Consider the following 17,856-nt stretch of genomic DNA (forward strand, 5'->3'; position numbering starts at 1 on the left):
AAAAAAAAAAAAAAAAAAAAAAAGTCATTCTGGCTGCTATAAATAAGTGATAGAGAATGATAAACTGTAGAGAGTTAAGGGTGATCTTTTAGGGGACTATTGCAGTAATCCAGGAGAAAGTGGTTCCAGAGCATTGGTGGTGGTGACAAGTGGTTGGATTTTGGAAATACACTTGCTCCTTGACTTACAATAGGGTTATGGCCTGATAAACCCATCGTACGTTGAAAGTATAAGTGGAAAATGCATATAATACACCTACCAAACTGTTAAATGTGCACTCTGAATGAAAAGACCCCCTCTGAACAGGCTTTGTGTAAGAAATATTGCTGTTTATTCACTGAGGTGCAGGCGGGCTGAGTCTGAAAAGAGAGCACAGGGCAGTGGGATGAGTTGGTTTTATAGGTTTGAGGTAGGCAGTAGAAAATTATAAAAGTTACAGTTCAGGGCAGTTGTCACAAGCTGTGAGGGGGTTGTAGGGTCTGGAGTCAGGAGGCTGACCAAGGTCGGTTATAAAATCCCATTGCCTTATCAGTTGAGGCGGGTATAAGGAACAATAGAAGAATGTCTCGGAGTTAATTAGGCAGCACAGGGGTTGATCATTTCTTCTCCTTTTGTGGTTTTCCAGTTACTTCAGACTTTCTCGTTCCAGGAACTCATCTGGAGTGCATGTGCAGTTCACAGAGGTTACCATGCTGTCCATGGCACAGTCAGTCGGCCTAAAAGACCTTACACAAACACCATAGCTTAGCCTAGTCAACCTTAAACATGCTCAGACAACTTAGCCGACAGTGGGTAAAATCATCTAACACAAAGCCTATTTTATAATAAAGTATTGAGTATTTCATGTCACTTATTGATGTCCTACTAAATGTACATGACTTTCACACCATCACAAACTCAAAAACTGTAAATCCTAGTCAGGGACTATCTGTAATTTAAAGGTAGATAGAACCCACAGGATTTCCTGATGGAGTATGAGAGAAAAAGAGTTAAGGTCAGTCCAAGAATGGAAACAATGGAGTTTCTATCCGCTGAGAAGAGAAAGGCTGCAGATAGGCAATTTTGGGGGAGGGGGCATAAATGAGTTTAGTTTGGGACATGTTAACTTTGAGGTGTCCTTTAGACACAGAGGAAAATGACAAGCAGTTGAATACTTGAGTTTGGGAGATGTCTAGGATGGAACTAGAAATTCGGGAGTCATTGGCGTATAAATGGTATTGTAACCACGAGACTGGATGAGATCAACGGTGAATATATACTGAGAAGAGTAAGGGTCCAAAAACGGAGTCCTGGGGTGGGGGGGCGGAGCATTCTAAGAAGCGGGGAGAAAAGGAGAAATCGGCAAAGGACACTGAAGAAGACCGGTGTCCTGGAGGCCAAGTAAAGAGTATTTAGGAGGAAGGAGGCCTGGTCAGGATGTTTAAGGCCAGTCTTTCCATATTGCCTGCCAAACGGACCGCCTTTCATCCAGTTTTTATGGTCTTCTGTCCATTACTGAGACCCTTCCCAGAGGGTACTGTCGGGGCCCTGCCATAGTTGCTTTTTTTTTTTATGGCTTACAATAGCTTGTGATTTCGAATTCTCCTTTTTTAGCTTAAATATTGCTGTGTAATGATTAAGGGTTAGGCTCTTCCTGGAGCTGGCAGTTTTCCAAGGAATCCCATCCTTTACACTTTTAGGTAGATTTGAAGTAAAAAGTGAGAGCATCATTCTCCCATCAGTATCCTGTCATCACAGAACGTCAGAATTAAATTACCTCAGGCAGCAGCTAGAGCTAAAGCAAAGCCCACACTTTAAAGAGGAAAAGCGTCTTTTCTGGCGTCAGTCCACCAACACTCATTCCATTATCAGTCAGTAATTCTGGGCTCCTCCCCCACCGGGCCCAAAAAGAAAAAACAGGCAAGCCGCGGTGCCATTTGTCCGCGTCCACTCCCTACTCCCCATCCCCCGTCTCGGGCCAGACCAAAGCCGTGCCGGCGCGCCGCAGGCAGCCCTGGCGGGGCCTTTCCTACCTCCTAACGCCGGGCCCCTCCCTCACGTTGCCTCTGTGCCTGCGAACATGGCGGCGCCCATTGTCACGGCCCCGGGCAGAGCTCTGCTGCGGGCGGGCGTGGAGCGGCTGCTGCGGGGAGGCCTCCGGGAGTTACTGCGGCCGCGACATGAAGGGAACACCCCTGGCCTGGAGCGCAACTTCAGCCTCTCTCAAAATCGGGTAAATGAGGGGCGACTTCAGCTTCTCTCAAAATGAGGGCTGTCTGCAGTAGGGGGTAGATGCGATCGAGTATTGTTTTGGGGGGTGCATCGGGACCCGGAGGTCCCGACGTGGGGGTGGCGGGCTTTCCTTGGGCTGGCGGCAGTGGTGGAGGGAGAGGGTGTTCCTTGTGGGGACTAGTACACCGACGCTTTCCTGGCCACCAGGACACGGTCGTCGTGGAGCGCTGGTGGAAGGTACCGCTGGCCGGGGAGGGCCGGAAGCCGCGCCTGCACCGGCGACACCGCGTCTATAAGCTGGTGGAGGACACGAAGCATCGGCCCAAAGAAAACCTGGAGCTCATCCTCACGCAGTCTGTGGAGAGTAAGGCCCGGGCCGAGGCGCTTCCTCTCAGGCTGGTCGGGTTTGGCATCAGCTTTTTCCTGCCCATTCCCCTCAACTATTTGCCTTGGTTTTTCTTTGTGGAAATAATCAGCTCTATATGTGAGAAGAGGAAGCCATAAAAACTGTGATTGTGACATTGGCCTCCAGCATTGAAAATTAAAACATAAAGGCAGCAACCTCATTAAGTGTGTGGGGAGAGGGGCCTGACAATTTGTGCCACAGTTACTGAAATCCTCTCATGGGGCAACTCCTCCCTCTCTACAGGGGATCTTAAATTTATACATCAAGTCGTAAATAAACCGGTTAATAGTGTCTTAAATCTTGTTCCTAGTGAATATGAATTAGCATTTCTTTTAGGAAAAATAAGCACTGTGAGAAAGTAAGAGGTGCTTTTCTCTTTGATCATCTTTTCTTTAGGGACTCCTAGATAGTTCTAATCCCCTGTCTCTGTTCTGACAGATATTGGAGTCCGGGGTGACCTGGTCTCAGTGAAGAAATCTTTTGGCCGGAATCGACTCCTTTCTCAGGGACTGGCTGTATATGCATCTCCTGAAAACAAGAAGCTGTTTGAAGAGGAGAAATTGGTGAGCTTAAAGGAAGGACAGAGAGACTTGGAGAAATAAAACTTGTTTTCGCTCGCAGCTTCCTTCCCTTTGATATTTACCTTGAAAATGAAATAGGAATTAGAAGAACAGGAATCCAGAAGCCCAGCCAATGCCCAGCATAGGAATAGTTTGATAGTATTTAACATGAGCTCATTTTTCTTTTACTGCTTTTCATCTTTAACTTTCTTTTCTAGCTGAGACAAGAAGGAAAATTAGAGAAGATCCAGACCAAGGCAGGTGAGGCGGTGAGTAGAAATGTAAAAAGTATTTATTGGTCACTTTCAAGACTTACCAACCTCACCCTGGGAGTCTCCCTGATTCCCTTGAGGCCTCCTGATTGCAGACACGAGAAAGGGGAAGTGTTATGGCTGCCCTGTAAAACCGGGTATGGAAACCTCTTGGGAGATCCCTGATGCATTGGGTGAAGTGCCCTAGAGTACTGAGAGAGGTCCCAATCTGGGCATCAGGGAACCCACAGCATAGTCTGAGATAAGGGTTCTATCTTCAAAGATATTTACATACAAGTTGGAGAGAACACAGACACATGAAAAGATAGTAAGTACAGGCGCCCACCACCACGCCCGCCTAAATTTTGTACTTTTGGTAGAGAGGGGGTTTTGCCATTTGGCCAAACCTAAATGCCATTTTGCCATTTGGTTGAAGCGATCCACTCACCTTGGCCTCCCAAAGTGCTGGGATTGCAGGCATGAGCCAGCGTGCTCTGCTCGCATACCTTGTGACTCTTGCTGACATATTTCCTCTTCTTTGACTCCAACTCATAATTCCTTTCAGACAGTGAAATTTCTAAAAAGCTGTCACCTGGAGGTAGGGATGAAGAACAATGTCAAATGGGAGCTGAACCCTGAAATTGTTGCCCGCCACTTCTTCAAGAATGTGAGTGTCCCCAAAAACCACTCTATCCCTGAGGTAGAAGCTACCTCTGGGAAGGAGGCCCAGGATTGATCCCTTTGTTAGGAAATGGTGTGATCATCCAGCTGTGGTTAGGGGAAGTATTCTTGGTTAATTTGCAGGAGTATGGGAGGGAAAATGGTTAAGGACTAAGGGTTTCACATAGAATTTGAAGACTGGTAGGAGAAGGTGGTGGTTTCCATTTATTTCCTGCCTACCTAGGGAAATGCTGGGGATTTCTAACTCACTGGAGGATTGTTACTTTTGTGGATGAAGTGGTTTTGGCTTCAAGGCCTGTTTCTCTTTGTAAATCCATCTCCCTAAGAGATCAGAACTGAATTTCTCTACTACCGTCTATGAAGGTCTATGCCCTCCTCTCCCATGGAATCAGCCAGAGTAGACACCCCAGTTTTATTCACCCCAGTACAGGAAATTCTGTAACCCTCTTGATGAGTTTACCTAGAGTGGCAGCCAGGAAGAGAGAGTCCATTTGAACTGAGTTGTTGTTGTTTGCAGCTTGGTGTTGTGGTCGCCCCACATACGTTAAAGTTACCAGAAGAGCCTATCACACGGTGGGGCGAGTACTGGTGTGAGGTGACGGTGAGCGTTTTATATGCTTTCTTTTTTTTCTTTTGTTTCCCCCTTCCGCCCCCCCCCCCCCCCCCCGCCTTTTTCCTTTTTCTTTCCCAAGACAGGGTTTTGCTTCATTGCCCAGGCTGGATTCAAACTCCTGGGTTCAAGTGATCCTCCCACCTCTGCCTCCCAAGTAGCTGGGACACAGGCGTTAGCCACCGCACCTAGCTCTCCTTTTTCTGAAGGGGAGAAAAGTCAGGGTCAAAAGCTGGGATTAGGTGGTGTGAAATCTTATCTACCTGATTGCTCTCTAAGAATCACAATTGTTTTGTGTACAGGTAAATGGGCTTGATACTGTGAGAGTGCCTATGTCTGTGGTGAACTTTGAGAGGCCCAAGACCAAAAGATATAAGTACTGGTTAGCCCAGCAAGCTGCCAAGGGCATGACCTCCACCGGCCCCCAGAAGATCTAAACCTACGGCAAAGGCGGCAAAGCAGAATCAGGAGCGGTGGAGCAGAAATGGGCAAGCACCCTGATCTCCCAGCTCTGACCAAATACAGAATTTTAGAGAATACCTGAAGACAGCAGACTGCACTGCGTATACATGTTGAATTCTTCATTTTGCCATCTTTAACTGTCATCACTAGGGCAGTCTTGTTCCAGAAGTACCAGGCTGTAGATTTGATAGGCTGCATACAATAAACCAAAACCGTCCAGATCCCGTTTAGCTTCTTCCTCCATTGGAGTTTACTGGGACAAACAGAAGAGCCAGCCATCGTCTCCAGTGCTTGCCTCATTCTCATGATCCAAACTGAACATTTCTATCCCAAGCAGAAATAAAGAGATGATGTTCTTTTTAGGTGTTGTTTACTGGTCTTGAGTAGACAGGACAGGACATCCGAGTGAGATGTTTCCTTGAGCCACAGAGGTTCGCTGCTAAAAAGGAGAGAAGAGACTATCTTAGACTGCATCCCACAGTTACCATGGTATGAACAAATTGTGCTGAACAAGTTGATGATGTGTTTGGTCTTAACACTTACTCTTTTTAGATATATTAATGTAGTCATCAGTATGAATAAGCACAGTGGATGCTACTTCTCTAAGATCTGCATAAGGCGTAAGGGTAATTGTTGGAAAGCTGGGATGAAAAATGCTTAAAAAGGGAACTTTCTTCCTTAAATCAGCTCCTAAAATTCTGAAAAATAAGATTTTTTTTTTTTTTTTGAGACGGAGTTTCGCTCTTGTTGCCCAGGCTGGAGTGCAATGGCGCGATCTCGGCTCACCGCAACCTCCGCCTCCTGGGTTCAGGCAATTCTCCTGCCTCAGCCTCCTGAGTAGCTGGGATTACAGGCATGCCCCACCATGCCCAGCTGATTTTTTGTATTTTTAGTAGAGACGGGGTTTCACCATGTTGACCAGGATGGTCTCGATCTCTTGACCTCGTGATCCACCCGCCTCGGCCTCCCAAAGTGCTGGGATTACAGGCTTGAGCCACCACGCCCGGCCCGAAAAATAAGATATCTTAATTTCCTAGATCAAGATTAAGATGTGAAGCTAGTCATAAGGTAACTCTGGAATGGATGTCTTGATGGGAGATAAGGAAAGTAGACAATTTTCTGTAAGTTCAGAGTTTCATTAGTAGAAAAAAGAACATCCGTTTGCAGGTGGATGATGCCAGGGTCACTCAAATACAATGTGAGGTCATGCACTTTCGGGCGGTAACAGTGGGATCACTGACTCCTTTACTATCTGTACCAGACGTTGGTTTCTATCCTATTTAAGCTCACCTACCACTCTGAGTCAGTTAATCACTTTCGTCCCATCTCTGCTAATGAGACGTCTGTCATCAGTAGTTGTACTGACAACCGTAGCCAACTTCATCCTTGACGGAGCTCTGTAACTCAAGTCTGGCACTGGCACTATCTGACATTTAGCATTTCTTCCCCTCCCCCCCTTTTTTTTTGGTAAGGGAATAACATTATTTTTTTTTTTTTTTTTTTTTTTCTCTTTTGCTCTATCCACCGAGGACACAGCAACATTATTTCACATTAGGGAGGAGGCAGGCATCCAGGCTCAGAACAGGAATTGCTTCTTGGTGGCTTTGGGGACCTTGAGCATGTTGAAGTGTACCATCTTGCTCATGCTGGTGCTTACACAACCATGATTGTGCTGATCTGGACGTCCCTGAAGCAAGGGTGCATGAACATGTTCCTGGGGTGCTTCTTGAAGAAACTGTACTTACAGACAGAATGGAAATAGTCTTGGTGGATGACATTGATCTTTCGAATCTTTATCTTGGTCACCATGCCAGACAGGATCCACCCTCAGATGGACACATCACCAATGAAGGGGCAATCAGTGTAAATATAGGTACCCTCAATGGCCTATTTGGGCATCTTGAAGCCCAAACTGATCTCTTTTTTTTCGAGACAGAATTTTACTCTTGTTGCCCAGGCTGGAGTGCAGTGGCACGATCTAGGCTCACTACAGCCTCTGTCTCCCAGCCTCCACCAGGAGTTCTCCACCATAGAACTCCTAACTTACCTTTTTCCCTGGTGTGAGTCCATCCTGGGCTGCTGTTCTTTTGAGCAGTGGTCGTTTATCTCCGTCCGCCTTCTCTTCCACCTAAGTGCGTGTCGCCACCCGATGGAAGATTCGATGGACATGGACATGAGCTCCCTGAGGCCCCAGAATTATCTTTTCGGTTGTGAACTAAAGGCCGACAAAGATTATCACTTTAAGATGGATAATGATGAAAATGAGCACCAGTTATCTTTAAGAACGGTCAGTTTAGGAGCTGGTGCAAAGGATGAATTGCACATTGTTGAAGCAGAGGCAATGAATTACGAAGGCAGTCCAATTAAAGTAACACTGGCAGCTTTGAAAATGTCTGTACAGCCAATGGTTTCCCTTGGGGCTTTGAAATAACACCACCAGTGGTCTTACGATTGAAGTGTGGTTCAGGGCCAGTGTATGCTAGTGGACAGCACTTAGTAGCTGTGGAGGAAGATGCAGAGTCAGAAGATGAGGAGGAGGATATGAAACTCTTAAGCTGATGAAGATGATGATGATTTTGATGAGGAAACTGAAGAAAAAGTGCCAGTGAAGAATATATGCGATACTCCAGCCAAAAATGCACATAAGTCAAATCAGAATGGAAAAGACTCAAAACCATCATCAACACCAAGATCAAAAGGACAAGAATCCTTCAAAAAACAGGAAAAAACTCCTAAAACACCAAAAGGACCTAGTTCTATAGAAGACATTAAAGCAAAAATGCAAGCAAGTATAGAAAAAGATGGTTCTCTTCCCAAAGTGGAAGCCAAGTTCATCAGTTATGTGAAGAATTGCTTCTGGATGACTGACCAGGAGGCTATTCAAGATCTCTGGCAGTGGAGGAAGTCTCTTTAAGAAAATAGTTTAAACAATTTGTTAAAAATTTTCCATCTTGGCCGGGCGCGGTGGCTCACGCCTATAATCCCAGCACTTTGGGAGGCCGAGGCGGGTGGATCACGAGGTCAAGAGATCGAGACCATCCTGGTCAACATGGTGAAACCTCGTCTCTACTAAAAATACAAACCATTAGCTGGACATGGTGGCGCATGCCTGTAACCCCAGCTACTCAGGAGGCTGAGGCAGGAGAATTGCCTGAACCCAGGAGGCGGAGGTTGCGGTGAGCCGAGATCGCGCCATTGCACTCCAGCCTGGGTAACAAGAGAAACTCCCTGTCAAAAAAAAAAAAAAAAAAAAATTTTCCATCTTATTTCATTTCTGTGACAGTTGATATCTGGCTGTCCTTTTTTTTAATGCAGAGTGAGAATTTTCCCTACTGTGGTTGATAAATGTTGTCAAGATACCATTGCCAAGAATGTGTTGTCCAAAATGCCTGTAGTTTTTAAAGATGGAACTCCACCCTTTGCTTGGTTTTAAGTATGTATGGAATGTTATGACAGGGCATAGAAGTGGTGGTCAGACATGGAAATGGTGGGGAGACAAAAGTATACATGTGAAATAAAACTCAGTATTTTAATAAAGTAAAAAAGAAAGAAAGAAAAAAAAGAACTCCTAACTTAGGTGATCCACCCACCTTGGACTCCCAAAGTGCTAGGACTACAGGCGAGAGCCACCGCGCCTGGCCCCAGACTGATCTTATACATAAGTCCTATAGGAACTTCTCATTGCCAGTGTCTCCCAGCAGGATCCTCTTGTGAAAGATGGTCGGCTGCTTTTGGTAGGCACAGTCAGTCCTGGATTTAAGAGAATGACTTCTTTAAAGGTTTGAGCCTCCATTAACTTGCAGAGACCCCAGCATTTAGGAAGCACTAATCTAAACTGGGGCAGATACATACACTTTTGCATCCCACTTATCCCTAGTGAGTTGGGGACACCCAGAATTAACCCCCAAACTGAAGCACAGAGTTCTGCCGTCCTGGACATGCCCTTGAGGTCTGGGGAGGACCTGAAGCCTTGGCATGAGCCCCAAGCCCACTGAAATTTGCCATTTCAATGATTCCCATTCCTACTGTCCTTGAAATGATAGCCTCATTAAACACCATCTCTCAACATGACCAACATGAAGCTCTCTGAAATTGAGCAACAAGCACACATTTCACACAGCTACCTTAAAAAAACATTTAAATACCTGCCATAGGTTGAGTTCTTGGCAAAAACACCAAGTTGGAGATTCACGTGCAGAAAGTTTATTGCAAGGAATTATCTGCGTCAACACCTGTTGGGGAGTAAAGGCAATAAAAGGGTAGAGGAAGACAAACGCCTCAGTCAATCAGGAGCTCAAAGTAGGATGGCAGCAGGATGCCCCAGTAGGGCAAGTGGGCTGGACCTATATCTCCCCACCTGACCAGAAAAGGAGTATGAGTTTGGGTGAGTGGCTGACTTCAGCCAAAGGCAGTCCCCGGAATGGGGCGTGGGTGACACCTGTGCTGTCAGCATTCTCAGCAGCTTCAATCCTGAAGGGGAAAATATGGGCCACATACCACAGTCAACATGACAGTCCCCCCCCTTGCACTGCTCAGATTGACTTGCTTCATTAGTTCTGGGATGGTTTCTTCAGGATTCTGATGGATCTCTTTCTGGGGAAACTTAAAAGAGGAAGGTTTGGGACAGACCACAGCCTCTGCCGCTGTGGCTTGAGTTTGCAACTGACACTCACCTCCCTCCTCTACCTCCCCATTGTTGATCTTTCCCCAACCCCCTCAGACTTGTACTTCTGGTTCATGTGGGTTACCAGATGACATACCTGGCCAACATGCCCTTCTCAGGCCATGACTGCACTTGTTCATTTACCATCAAAATTGGGTAAGGAGAGGCCGGGTGTGGTGGCTCACGCCTGTAATCCTACCCCTTTGGGAGGCCAAGGTGGGTGGATCACCTGAGGTCAGGAGTTCAAGACCAGCCTGGCCATCATGGTGAAACCACATCTTATAAAATATATATATCTGTGTGTGTGTGTGTGTGTGTGCGCATGTGTGTGTGTGTGTGTGTGTGTGTGTATAAAGGAGAGAAAAAAAGAAAAATAAATAAAATTGGGTAAGGAGAGGCTCCTCCAGGCACAGCCTGTGGGTGGCCCTACTCTGCAAGGAGCGGTCAAAAAAAAAAACTGGGTAAGGAAAACCATACTGAAATGGATGATCTGGGTGTCAAGTATATTCCTCCCTGTTCCCACTGAGTAGTAGTAGCTCTGCCTCCTGATAGCGACTCCTTTCCTTGCCTTCTTGTCTCTTGGTAGTGATTTGAAGTAATCTAGTGCCTGCCGTAGCTTAAAAGCTTAGTGAGACTCAGTGTGTCCACTGGTGCAAAACATTCCCATTCCGGGGACCAGGACTTCTAAACCCTTAGAGTCCAGAGTTGAGATAGAAGGCACAGATTCCCCTGTCGCGTCACTGGGAGCGATGACAATGGCAGGCTGCTCCTACAGCTGCCCCTTGTTCCCCTGAGCCACTATTTTCCTTAAGGATACACTACTTGATAGCTGTTGATCTCAGATATGTACTGCATCATGGAGGATGATGCCTCCTCCTTACAGGGTATCATCTCCAATCTGGTGCCACTGGACTTCTAAAAACTTCACTGATCCTTTAACAAGCACTCTATCAGGGAGCAGCTGCTGCATATTATGGTATGTGATTAAAGCAGATTCCATCATTGTGTACCCAGTGTTGTACCTCCTTGCTATCAAGTGGGTCTCTTGGTTTGATGCAACATTATACAAGATTTCAGGCAAATGGATCGAAATTTTGTAAACCTTTGGATGGTGTTGCTGACTGAGGCTGTGCAGGCAGGAAAGGCAAACCAGTTCCAATAATATACATCAATGCCCCCTCAAGATAGAACACTTCCCCTTCCAAGGTAGCAGGGACACGGTGGAATCAACTTACCACCAAGTGGCTGGATGGTTTCCTTGAGGAATGGTGATATCAGGCTACGTGTTGGTTATCTGTTGCTGGCAAGCTGGACATTCACTAATGCAGTAGTTAGATCAGACTTGATGAGTCCATGATGTTGAACCCGATGAATTACCTCCACCGTGGCCCCTCCATCCATATGATCACTTTGCCAGCATTGGGGTGCCAACAAAGCCTGGTTAACATTATTTGGCTAAGTCATTCCATCTGCTTGGTTGGTGCCTTTCCTGTGGTGGATGTTATCTGAGGTACAAAAATCATCATGCTCTATACCCATTCTCAGGTACATTATGTGCCTTTTTTCCAGACTTCCTTGTGTTTGATCTTCCAGGCTCCTAACCAACTCGCTAATTCATTAACCATTGCCCATGAGTCTTATATATACTTCCTTCTGGCAGGTGCACAGATCATCTCTAAGTGGGGCCATAGCGCAGCCACAGTGTACTTCCAGCTTACTTTCACCAACTGAGACAGCCCGTACGTTCACCACACTCAACCTTTTTCCTCTTCTGTCATCAGGTCATGAGGGATCTCTGATCCATGTGGCTACAGATGTAAATTGAGAAGGAAGCACCAGTGCAACAGTGGTGGGTGACAGGGATCTGGGCACCTGCTTATGTAGCTCACTTTTGCCTTGCAGCCCTGCTTGTGCCCAATTCTATATATGCCACTTTGATTTTATGAAGGATGACTGGTAGACCCACCCAGCCTTATGACTTGTGGGTTTGACAGAAGCCAGGTTATCATACATCACTTAATGTCCCAGAGCCAAGCACACTGTCTCAACTCGGACTCAGGAGCATTCCAGGAGCTATCTTTTGAAAGGTGTGTGATGCTCTGTTTCAGATGGCATGGCATTGCTCCAGCACTATAGGGGGCTGTGTGTGACTTCCTATTGGGATTTGTCACGAACAGTATATGATCTTTTCTCACCATTGACATCTCAAATATAATACGCTGTCTTGTGGGCCAAGCAGCAGGGCCGTTGGTACCACAGTCCTGACCTGCTGCAGAGCTTTTTCCTACTCTGGGATCCACTCAAAGTTGGCAGCCTTTTGTGTCACCTGATATTTCGGTCCGAGCAATATTCCCAAGTACGGAATATGTTAGCAATAGACCTCAAGACCTTTGCAAGGCATCGTGCTTTTTAGTGGTGAGAAACGTGAGATGCAAAATTTCTCCTTATCGTCTTGGGAGGGAACGTCCTGGTACACTCCACACCACTGGACTTCTAAAAACTTCGCTGCTCTGGCAAGATCCTGAATATTTGTGGGGTTCTGGCACTACCATTTGAAGATCTATCCTGCTGAGGCCTCTGATACGGGATCCTTTCAGGTTCATCCTGTACAATTACTATGATCTCATCAGTGCAGTCATGGGATGTCCTATGGAATGTTCAAATGGTCCAGGTCCCTTCAGACTGTATTATGACAGAGGCAGGAGAGTTGACATGGTCCAGATGTAAAACTGTAAATGTATATTGTTGCACATCTCAGTAGTGAAAGCAAACTTTTATGATCTTCCTTTATACAGGGATGAAAAAGGATGCGTTGTCCAAATCAATACATAACCATGTAGCCTGCGTTAATCTTTTTTAGCAAAGATACCACATTTGGAACAGCAGATAGAATTACCACCGTGTGTTGATTGGGAGTACAGTAATCCATATTCGTTCTCCAGGATCTGTCTGATTCTAGCAGGGGCCAGACTGGTGAATTAAATGGCAATATGATGGGCACCACCCCTGCATCCTTTAGGTCTTCAAGAGGGGCACTAATGGAGTAATTTTTATTTATTATATTGGTCTGGAATGGTGGAGGCAGTTGCAGGCACTTCATGTTGGCCTTCCTCACTATGATAGTTCCTACCTCACACACCAAAAAACCAACGTGGTGGTTCTGCCAACTGTCAAATATGTCTATTCCAACTTTCCATTAAGGACTCGTGACATAACCAGCAGGTGAGTCTGTAAACCTAGTAGACCTACTGAGAGCGAGACCCGGGCAGGAATACATTTATTACCTACCCTCCACACCCTGCCACTCTAACACAAGTGTTGACTGCAGTCCATAATGGAGCTTAAGATCCTAGGGTGTCAATGTCAATGGACTCTATCCAACAGTGCTTGAAATGTTTGGATAGTCCACTTTCTCTCATGTGTGATATGAAAATAAAAGGTCATAGGTCCCTGTGGGTTAGGATTGGGAAAACCACCTTATATACTTGTCATGGTGTCTCAGGGTCCTTTCTGCTAGAGACGTAGCCTCTTTAATAAATCGTTTCCAGGTCAGGTATGGTGGCTCACGCCTGGGAGGCCGAAGCGGGTGGATCACCTGAGGTCAGGAGTTCAAGACCAGCCTGACCAATATGCTGAAACCCGTCTTTACTAAAATTACAAAAATTAGCCAGGCGTGGTGGCATGCAACTGTAGTCCCAGTTACTTGGGAGACTGAAGTAGGAGAATCGCTTGAACCTCGGAAGCAGAGGTTGCAGTGAGCTGAGATTGTGCCATTGCACTCCAGCCTGGGCAACAGAGACTCTGTCTCAAAAATCAAACAAAATAAAAATAAATAAATAGTTTCCAGCTGAAAAATTGGCCCAAGAAGACTTTCACTTCTTCCAAGAAGGAATTACAGCCACAGACATTGCCCTCCCACTATAAACAACTATGAAACCAGTTAAAATTATGAAAGAAATATTTCTAGACATTGGAAAGCAGGCAGTACAGAATTTTAACTTTGAAAAGGGAAACGAGATGAGCCACATGACTGCCTCGGCTTACTGCCTAGAGGCAGTCTCCTGTACTGTGCTGTAAGGAGCAGTGCAGGGAGGGGAGCCCCAATAGAGAGCCATCAGTCTCACTGAGTGGAGAAAACAGGGATTACAGTTGGTAGAGGGTGAGTTGGCTAGAAATTAAGAGGGAAAATGCTGGAGACAAGGGAATGACACAGAGAGAGCTTTGGAGATCTGCAGAGAGGTCCCAGACCTCAAAACTTTGGCTGAATACTGATATGTACCTCACTGAGGTAAAATTCCACAAGGCAGGGGGTTAAAAACAACAGAAAATGACAGGCCAAACAATTCTCAGAGCTTCTACAACATTTGGAATCTTTTGTTTGTGTTCCTGACAGCCCATATGAATCGATCCTGTAATACATGGGGTATCACAGATGAGACGTTAAACGGACGCAGTAGTGGTTGCTAGAATAAAGGCTACTCTGGATCCACCATGCAAAGCCTGAAAGCAAGCACTGATGATCAAACTGATACCAAGCATGCCAAAACCAAGTCCAACGCTCATCAGGGAAATGCAACAAAACCTAGCACTGAACAAAATTAAGTTCCCAGTGTTTGACATTGAATTTCATATTGTCATACTGAATGTGGTGGCAGGTACCTGTAGTCCCAGCTACTCTGGAGGCTGAGGCAGGAGGATCGGTTGAGGCCAGGAGTTTGAGGCTACAGTACACTATGATCACACCCAAGAAGAGCCACTGCACTTTAGCCAGGGCGACACAGTAAGACTCCGACTCTTAAAAAAGAAAGTATTATAAAAAGAGATAGGAAAACATTACCCAGAACCAAAAGAAACAGTCTCAGAAATGTCAGCAATAGCGAAATTAGTAGGCAGAACATTAAGAGGGATATGACTATGCTTCATTTTCTTTTTATTTATTTATTTACTTTTGAGACAGAGTTTTACCCTTGTTGCCCAGGCTGGAGTGCAGTGGCGTGATCTTGGCTCACTGTAACCTCTGCCTCCCGGATTCAAGTGATTCTCCTGCCTCAGTCTCCCCAATAGGCAGGATTACAGGCACCCACCACCACAACCAGCTAATTTTTTGATATTTTTAGTACAGACGGGGTTTCACCACACTGGCCAGGCTGGTCTCTAACTCCTGACCTCAGATGATCCTCCTGCTTCAGCCTCCCAAACTGCTGGAATTATAGGTATGAGCCACCAGGCCTGGCCTTCATGTTCTTAACAATAAAATACAGAAAATGAAAGTAGACCCTTATCTCATGCCATATATAAACATCAACTCAAAATAGGATAAAGATTTATATGTAAGACCTGAAACTGTAAAACTACCAGAAAAAAACATTGGGGGAAAGCTTCATGACACTGGTCTGGAAAGTGATTTAGATGTGAGTCCAGAAGCACAGGCAACAAAATCTAAAGTAGACAAACAGAATGGCATTAAAATAAAAAGCTGTACGGCAAAGCAAAAAATCAACAGAGTGAAGAGACAGCCTACCCAGTGGGAGAAAATATGTACAAACCATACATCTGACAAGGGGTTAATATCCAAAATACATAAAGAGCTCTAACAACTCAGTAGCAAGGAAAGCAAACAACCCGATTTTTAAAATGGACAAAGGGCCATGTGCAGTGACTCACGCCTGTAATCCCAGCACTTTGGGAGGCCAAGGCAGGCAGATCACTTGAGGTCAGGAGTATGAGACCAGCCTGGCCAACGTGGTGAAACTCCATCTCTACTAAAAATACAAAAATTAGCCGGGCATGGTGGTGTGCGCCTGTTCTCCCAGCTACTGGGGAGGCTGAGGCAGGAGAATCACTTGAACCCAGGAGGCCAAGTCAGGAGAAAAGGTTCAAAAAAGGAGTCTGTACTATTAATTTCACTAGGACGTCAGAAGAGACATAGGATTTTAGTTCTGAACTTATGAATATGTGAAACTAGGGGTGATGGAAATAAATATTTAGCCATTTTCCTAGTTGTCTTTTTGTAAAGGTTAACAGTTTCATACTGAATTAAATTTAAAATGAACATATTTAACCTGTTTGTTAAATAATGTAAAGAAGGCCGGGCGCGGTGGCTCAAGCCTGTAATCCCAGCACTTTGGGAGGCCGAGGCAGGTGGATCACGAGGTCAAGAGATCGAGACCATCCTGGTCAACATGGTGAAACCCCGTCTCTACTAAAAATACAAAAAATTAGCTGGGCATGGTGGTGTGTGTCTGTAATCCCAGCTACTCAGGAGGCTGAGGCAGGAGAATTGCCTGAACCCAGGAGGCGGAGGTTGCGGTGAGCCGAGACTGCGCCATTGCACTCCAGCCTCGGTAACAAGAGCGAAACTCCGTCTCAGAAAAAAAAACAAAATAAAAAATAATAATAATAATGAGGAGAGAAATGGAAGATATTTTTAAAAGACCAAAATGGAACTTCTTGAGATGAAAAATACAATATCTGAAATGAAAAATACACTGGATGGAGCTTCTGCTTCTGGGAGGATGGGGTAGATGTACTTTCACCCCTCCTAGAACAACCATAAACCCTGAAAATTATTTATTAAACATAAGGAGACTTTGAAAGGCAGAGAAAAGAAAACAGACTGGATAGAAACCTCAAGACCCAAGAAACAGCAAAGTGGTGAGTTTTCTGAGTTTTCTTTTTGCTTCATTTATTCCACACTTTGAGCTGAAGAAACCAGCAACCAGGAAATTTGGTGCCAACGGGCACAGACCAAAAAAGAAAAGTGACCTGAGACTGTGCCTCTGCACTCCAGCCTGGGTGACAGAGGAAGACTCTGTCTAAATAAATAAATAAATAAATAAGTGGTGGCTCACACCTGTAATCCCAGCACTTTGGGAGGCCGAGGCAGGCAGATCACTTGAGGTTAGGAGTTCGAGACCAGCCTGGCCAACGTGGTGAAGCCTCATCTGTACTAAAAAATACAAAAATTATCCAGACGTGGTGGTGGGTGCCTGCAATCCCAGCTACTCAGAAGGATGAAGCACAAAAGTTGCTTGAACCAGGGAGGCAGAGGTTGCAGTGAGCCAAGATCATGCCACTATACTCCAGCCTGGGTGATGGAGTGAGACTCTCAATAAAAGACAAACAAACATTAATCAAAGGAAAGCAAAAATGGTTATACTAATATCAGATAAAGTAGATTTCAAAGCAAAGAGAATTATCAGAGACAAAAAAGATAATCATATAATGATAATAATGGTCGGCTGGGTGGGATGGCTCATGCCTGTAATAGGTGGGCAGATCACAAGTCCAGGAGATCAAGACCAGCCTGACCAACATGGTAAACCACATCTCTACTGAAAACACAAAAATTAGCCAGGCATGGTGGTGGGCACCTGTAACCCCAGCTACTCAGGAGGCTGAGGCAGGAGAATCGCTTGAACACAGGAGGCGGAGGTTGCAGTGAGCCAAGATTGCACCATTGCACTCTAGCCTGAGTAACAAGAGCGAAACTCCGTCTCAAAAACAAACAAACAAAAAACCTTGAACACCCTGAGTGTGCAAAGGCACACGCCTGAAGTCTCAGCTTCTCAGGTGGTTGAGGCAAGAGGATTGCATAAACCCAGGGATTCCACTGGATGATTTAAGAAAAAAAAAAAAAAAAAGACTTCTGAAATACATTGAACTGAACAAAAATGAAGACACAACATACCAAAATTTACATCACACAGCCAAAGCAGTGCTGAGGGAAAATTATAGTATTAAATTCAGTTTTCATTAGGAAAACTGAAAAGTCCAACATCAATAATCTAAATTCTCACCTCAAGAACTTAGAAAAAGAAGAGCAAACTAAACCAAAGCAAGCATGAGCAAGGAATAATGAAGAACAGAAATTAATGAGATTTATTTTTTAAAAATCAATGAACAAAATCAATAAAACAACTGTTTCTTTGGGAAAAAAAATTAAAATTGACAAGCCACTAGCAAAACAGATGAAAAACAAAAAGATACAAATTACCAATATGAGGAATGAA

The 17,856-nt window shown here is 45.1% G+C and overlaps 2 protein-coding genes, 2 long non-coding RNA genes and 1 pseudogene across 5 annotated transcripts in view; 2 read left to right on the plus strand and 3 right to left on the minus strand.

Moving 5' to 3' along the window:
- Window positions 1–535, minus strand: part of OAZ3 (ornithine decarboxylase antizyme 3) — a 5,358-nt gene extending 4,823 nt beyond the window's left edge. The window contains 1 exon segment of the mRNA XM_032267343.1: window positions 260–535. The gene's annotated coding sequence lies outside the window, so the exon portion shown is untranslated.
- Window positions 536–1,971: 1,436 nt separating this feature from the next.
- MRPL9 (mitochondrial ribosomal protein L9) lies at window positions 1,972–5,543 on the plus strand. The gene is made up of 7 exons (XM_032267342.1): window positions 1,972–2,212; window positions 2,419–2,575; window positions 3,056–3,180; window positions 3,396–3,446; window positions 3,994–4,095; window positions 4,627–4,710; window positions 5,022–5,543. The coding sequence occupies exons 1-7, from the start codon at window positions 2,060–2,062 to the stop codon at window positions 5,154–5,156; spliced, it is 807 nt and encodes a 268-aa protein (XP_032123233.1). The 5' UTR covers window positions 1,972–2,059; the 3' UTR covers window positions 5,157–5,543.
- LOC116542448 overlaps window positions 5,230–17,856 on the minus strand; it is an 18,058-nt gene continuing 5,431 nt past the window's right edge. The window contains exon 2 of the long non-coding RNA XR_004265226.1: window positions 5,230–5,617. This is a non-coding gene — a long non-coding RNA (uncharacterized LOC116542448). The remainder of the gene's footprint in view (window positions 5,618–17,856) is intronic.
- LOC116542443 lies at window positions 7,237–8,726 on the plus strand (annotated as a pseudogene). The gene is made up of 2 exons (XR_004265223.1): window positions 7,237–8,122; window positions 8,435–8,726. The product of XR_004265223.1 is annotated as a nucleophosmin pseudogene (transcript).
- Window positions 8,528–11,969, minus strand: LOC116542447. Its single transcript, XR_004265225.1, has 2 exons — window positions 11,080–11,969; window positions 8,528–9,413 (listed from the first exon to the last, which is right to left on the minus strand). It is a non-coding gene; the product is annotated as an uncharacterized LOC116542447 (long non-coding RNA).

This window comes from Sapajus apella, unplaced genomic scaffold, assembly GCF_009761245.1.
Source record: "Sapajus apella isolate SASKATOON/1434 unplaced genomic scaffold, GSC_monkey_1.0 scaffold169, whole genome shotgun sequence".
NCBI classification, from domain to species: domain Eukaryota; kingdom Metazoa; phylum Chordata; class Mammalia; order Primates; family Cebidae; genus Sapajus; species Sapajus apella.

Coding starts and splice junctions, on each gene's coding strand:
- MRPL9 (XM_032267342.1), top strand. CDS start 2,060: ATGGCGGCGCCCATTGTCACGGCCCCGGGCAGAGCTCTGCTGCGGGCG. Junction 4,096..4,626: donor CCCGCCACTTCTTCAAGAAT/GTGAGTGTCCCC, acceptor TGTTGTTTGCAG/CTTGGTGTTGTGGTCGCCCC. Junction 4,711..5,021: donor AGTACTGGTGTGAGGTGACG/GTGAGCGTTTTA, acceptor TTTTGTGTACAG/GTAAATGGGCTTGATACTGT.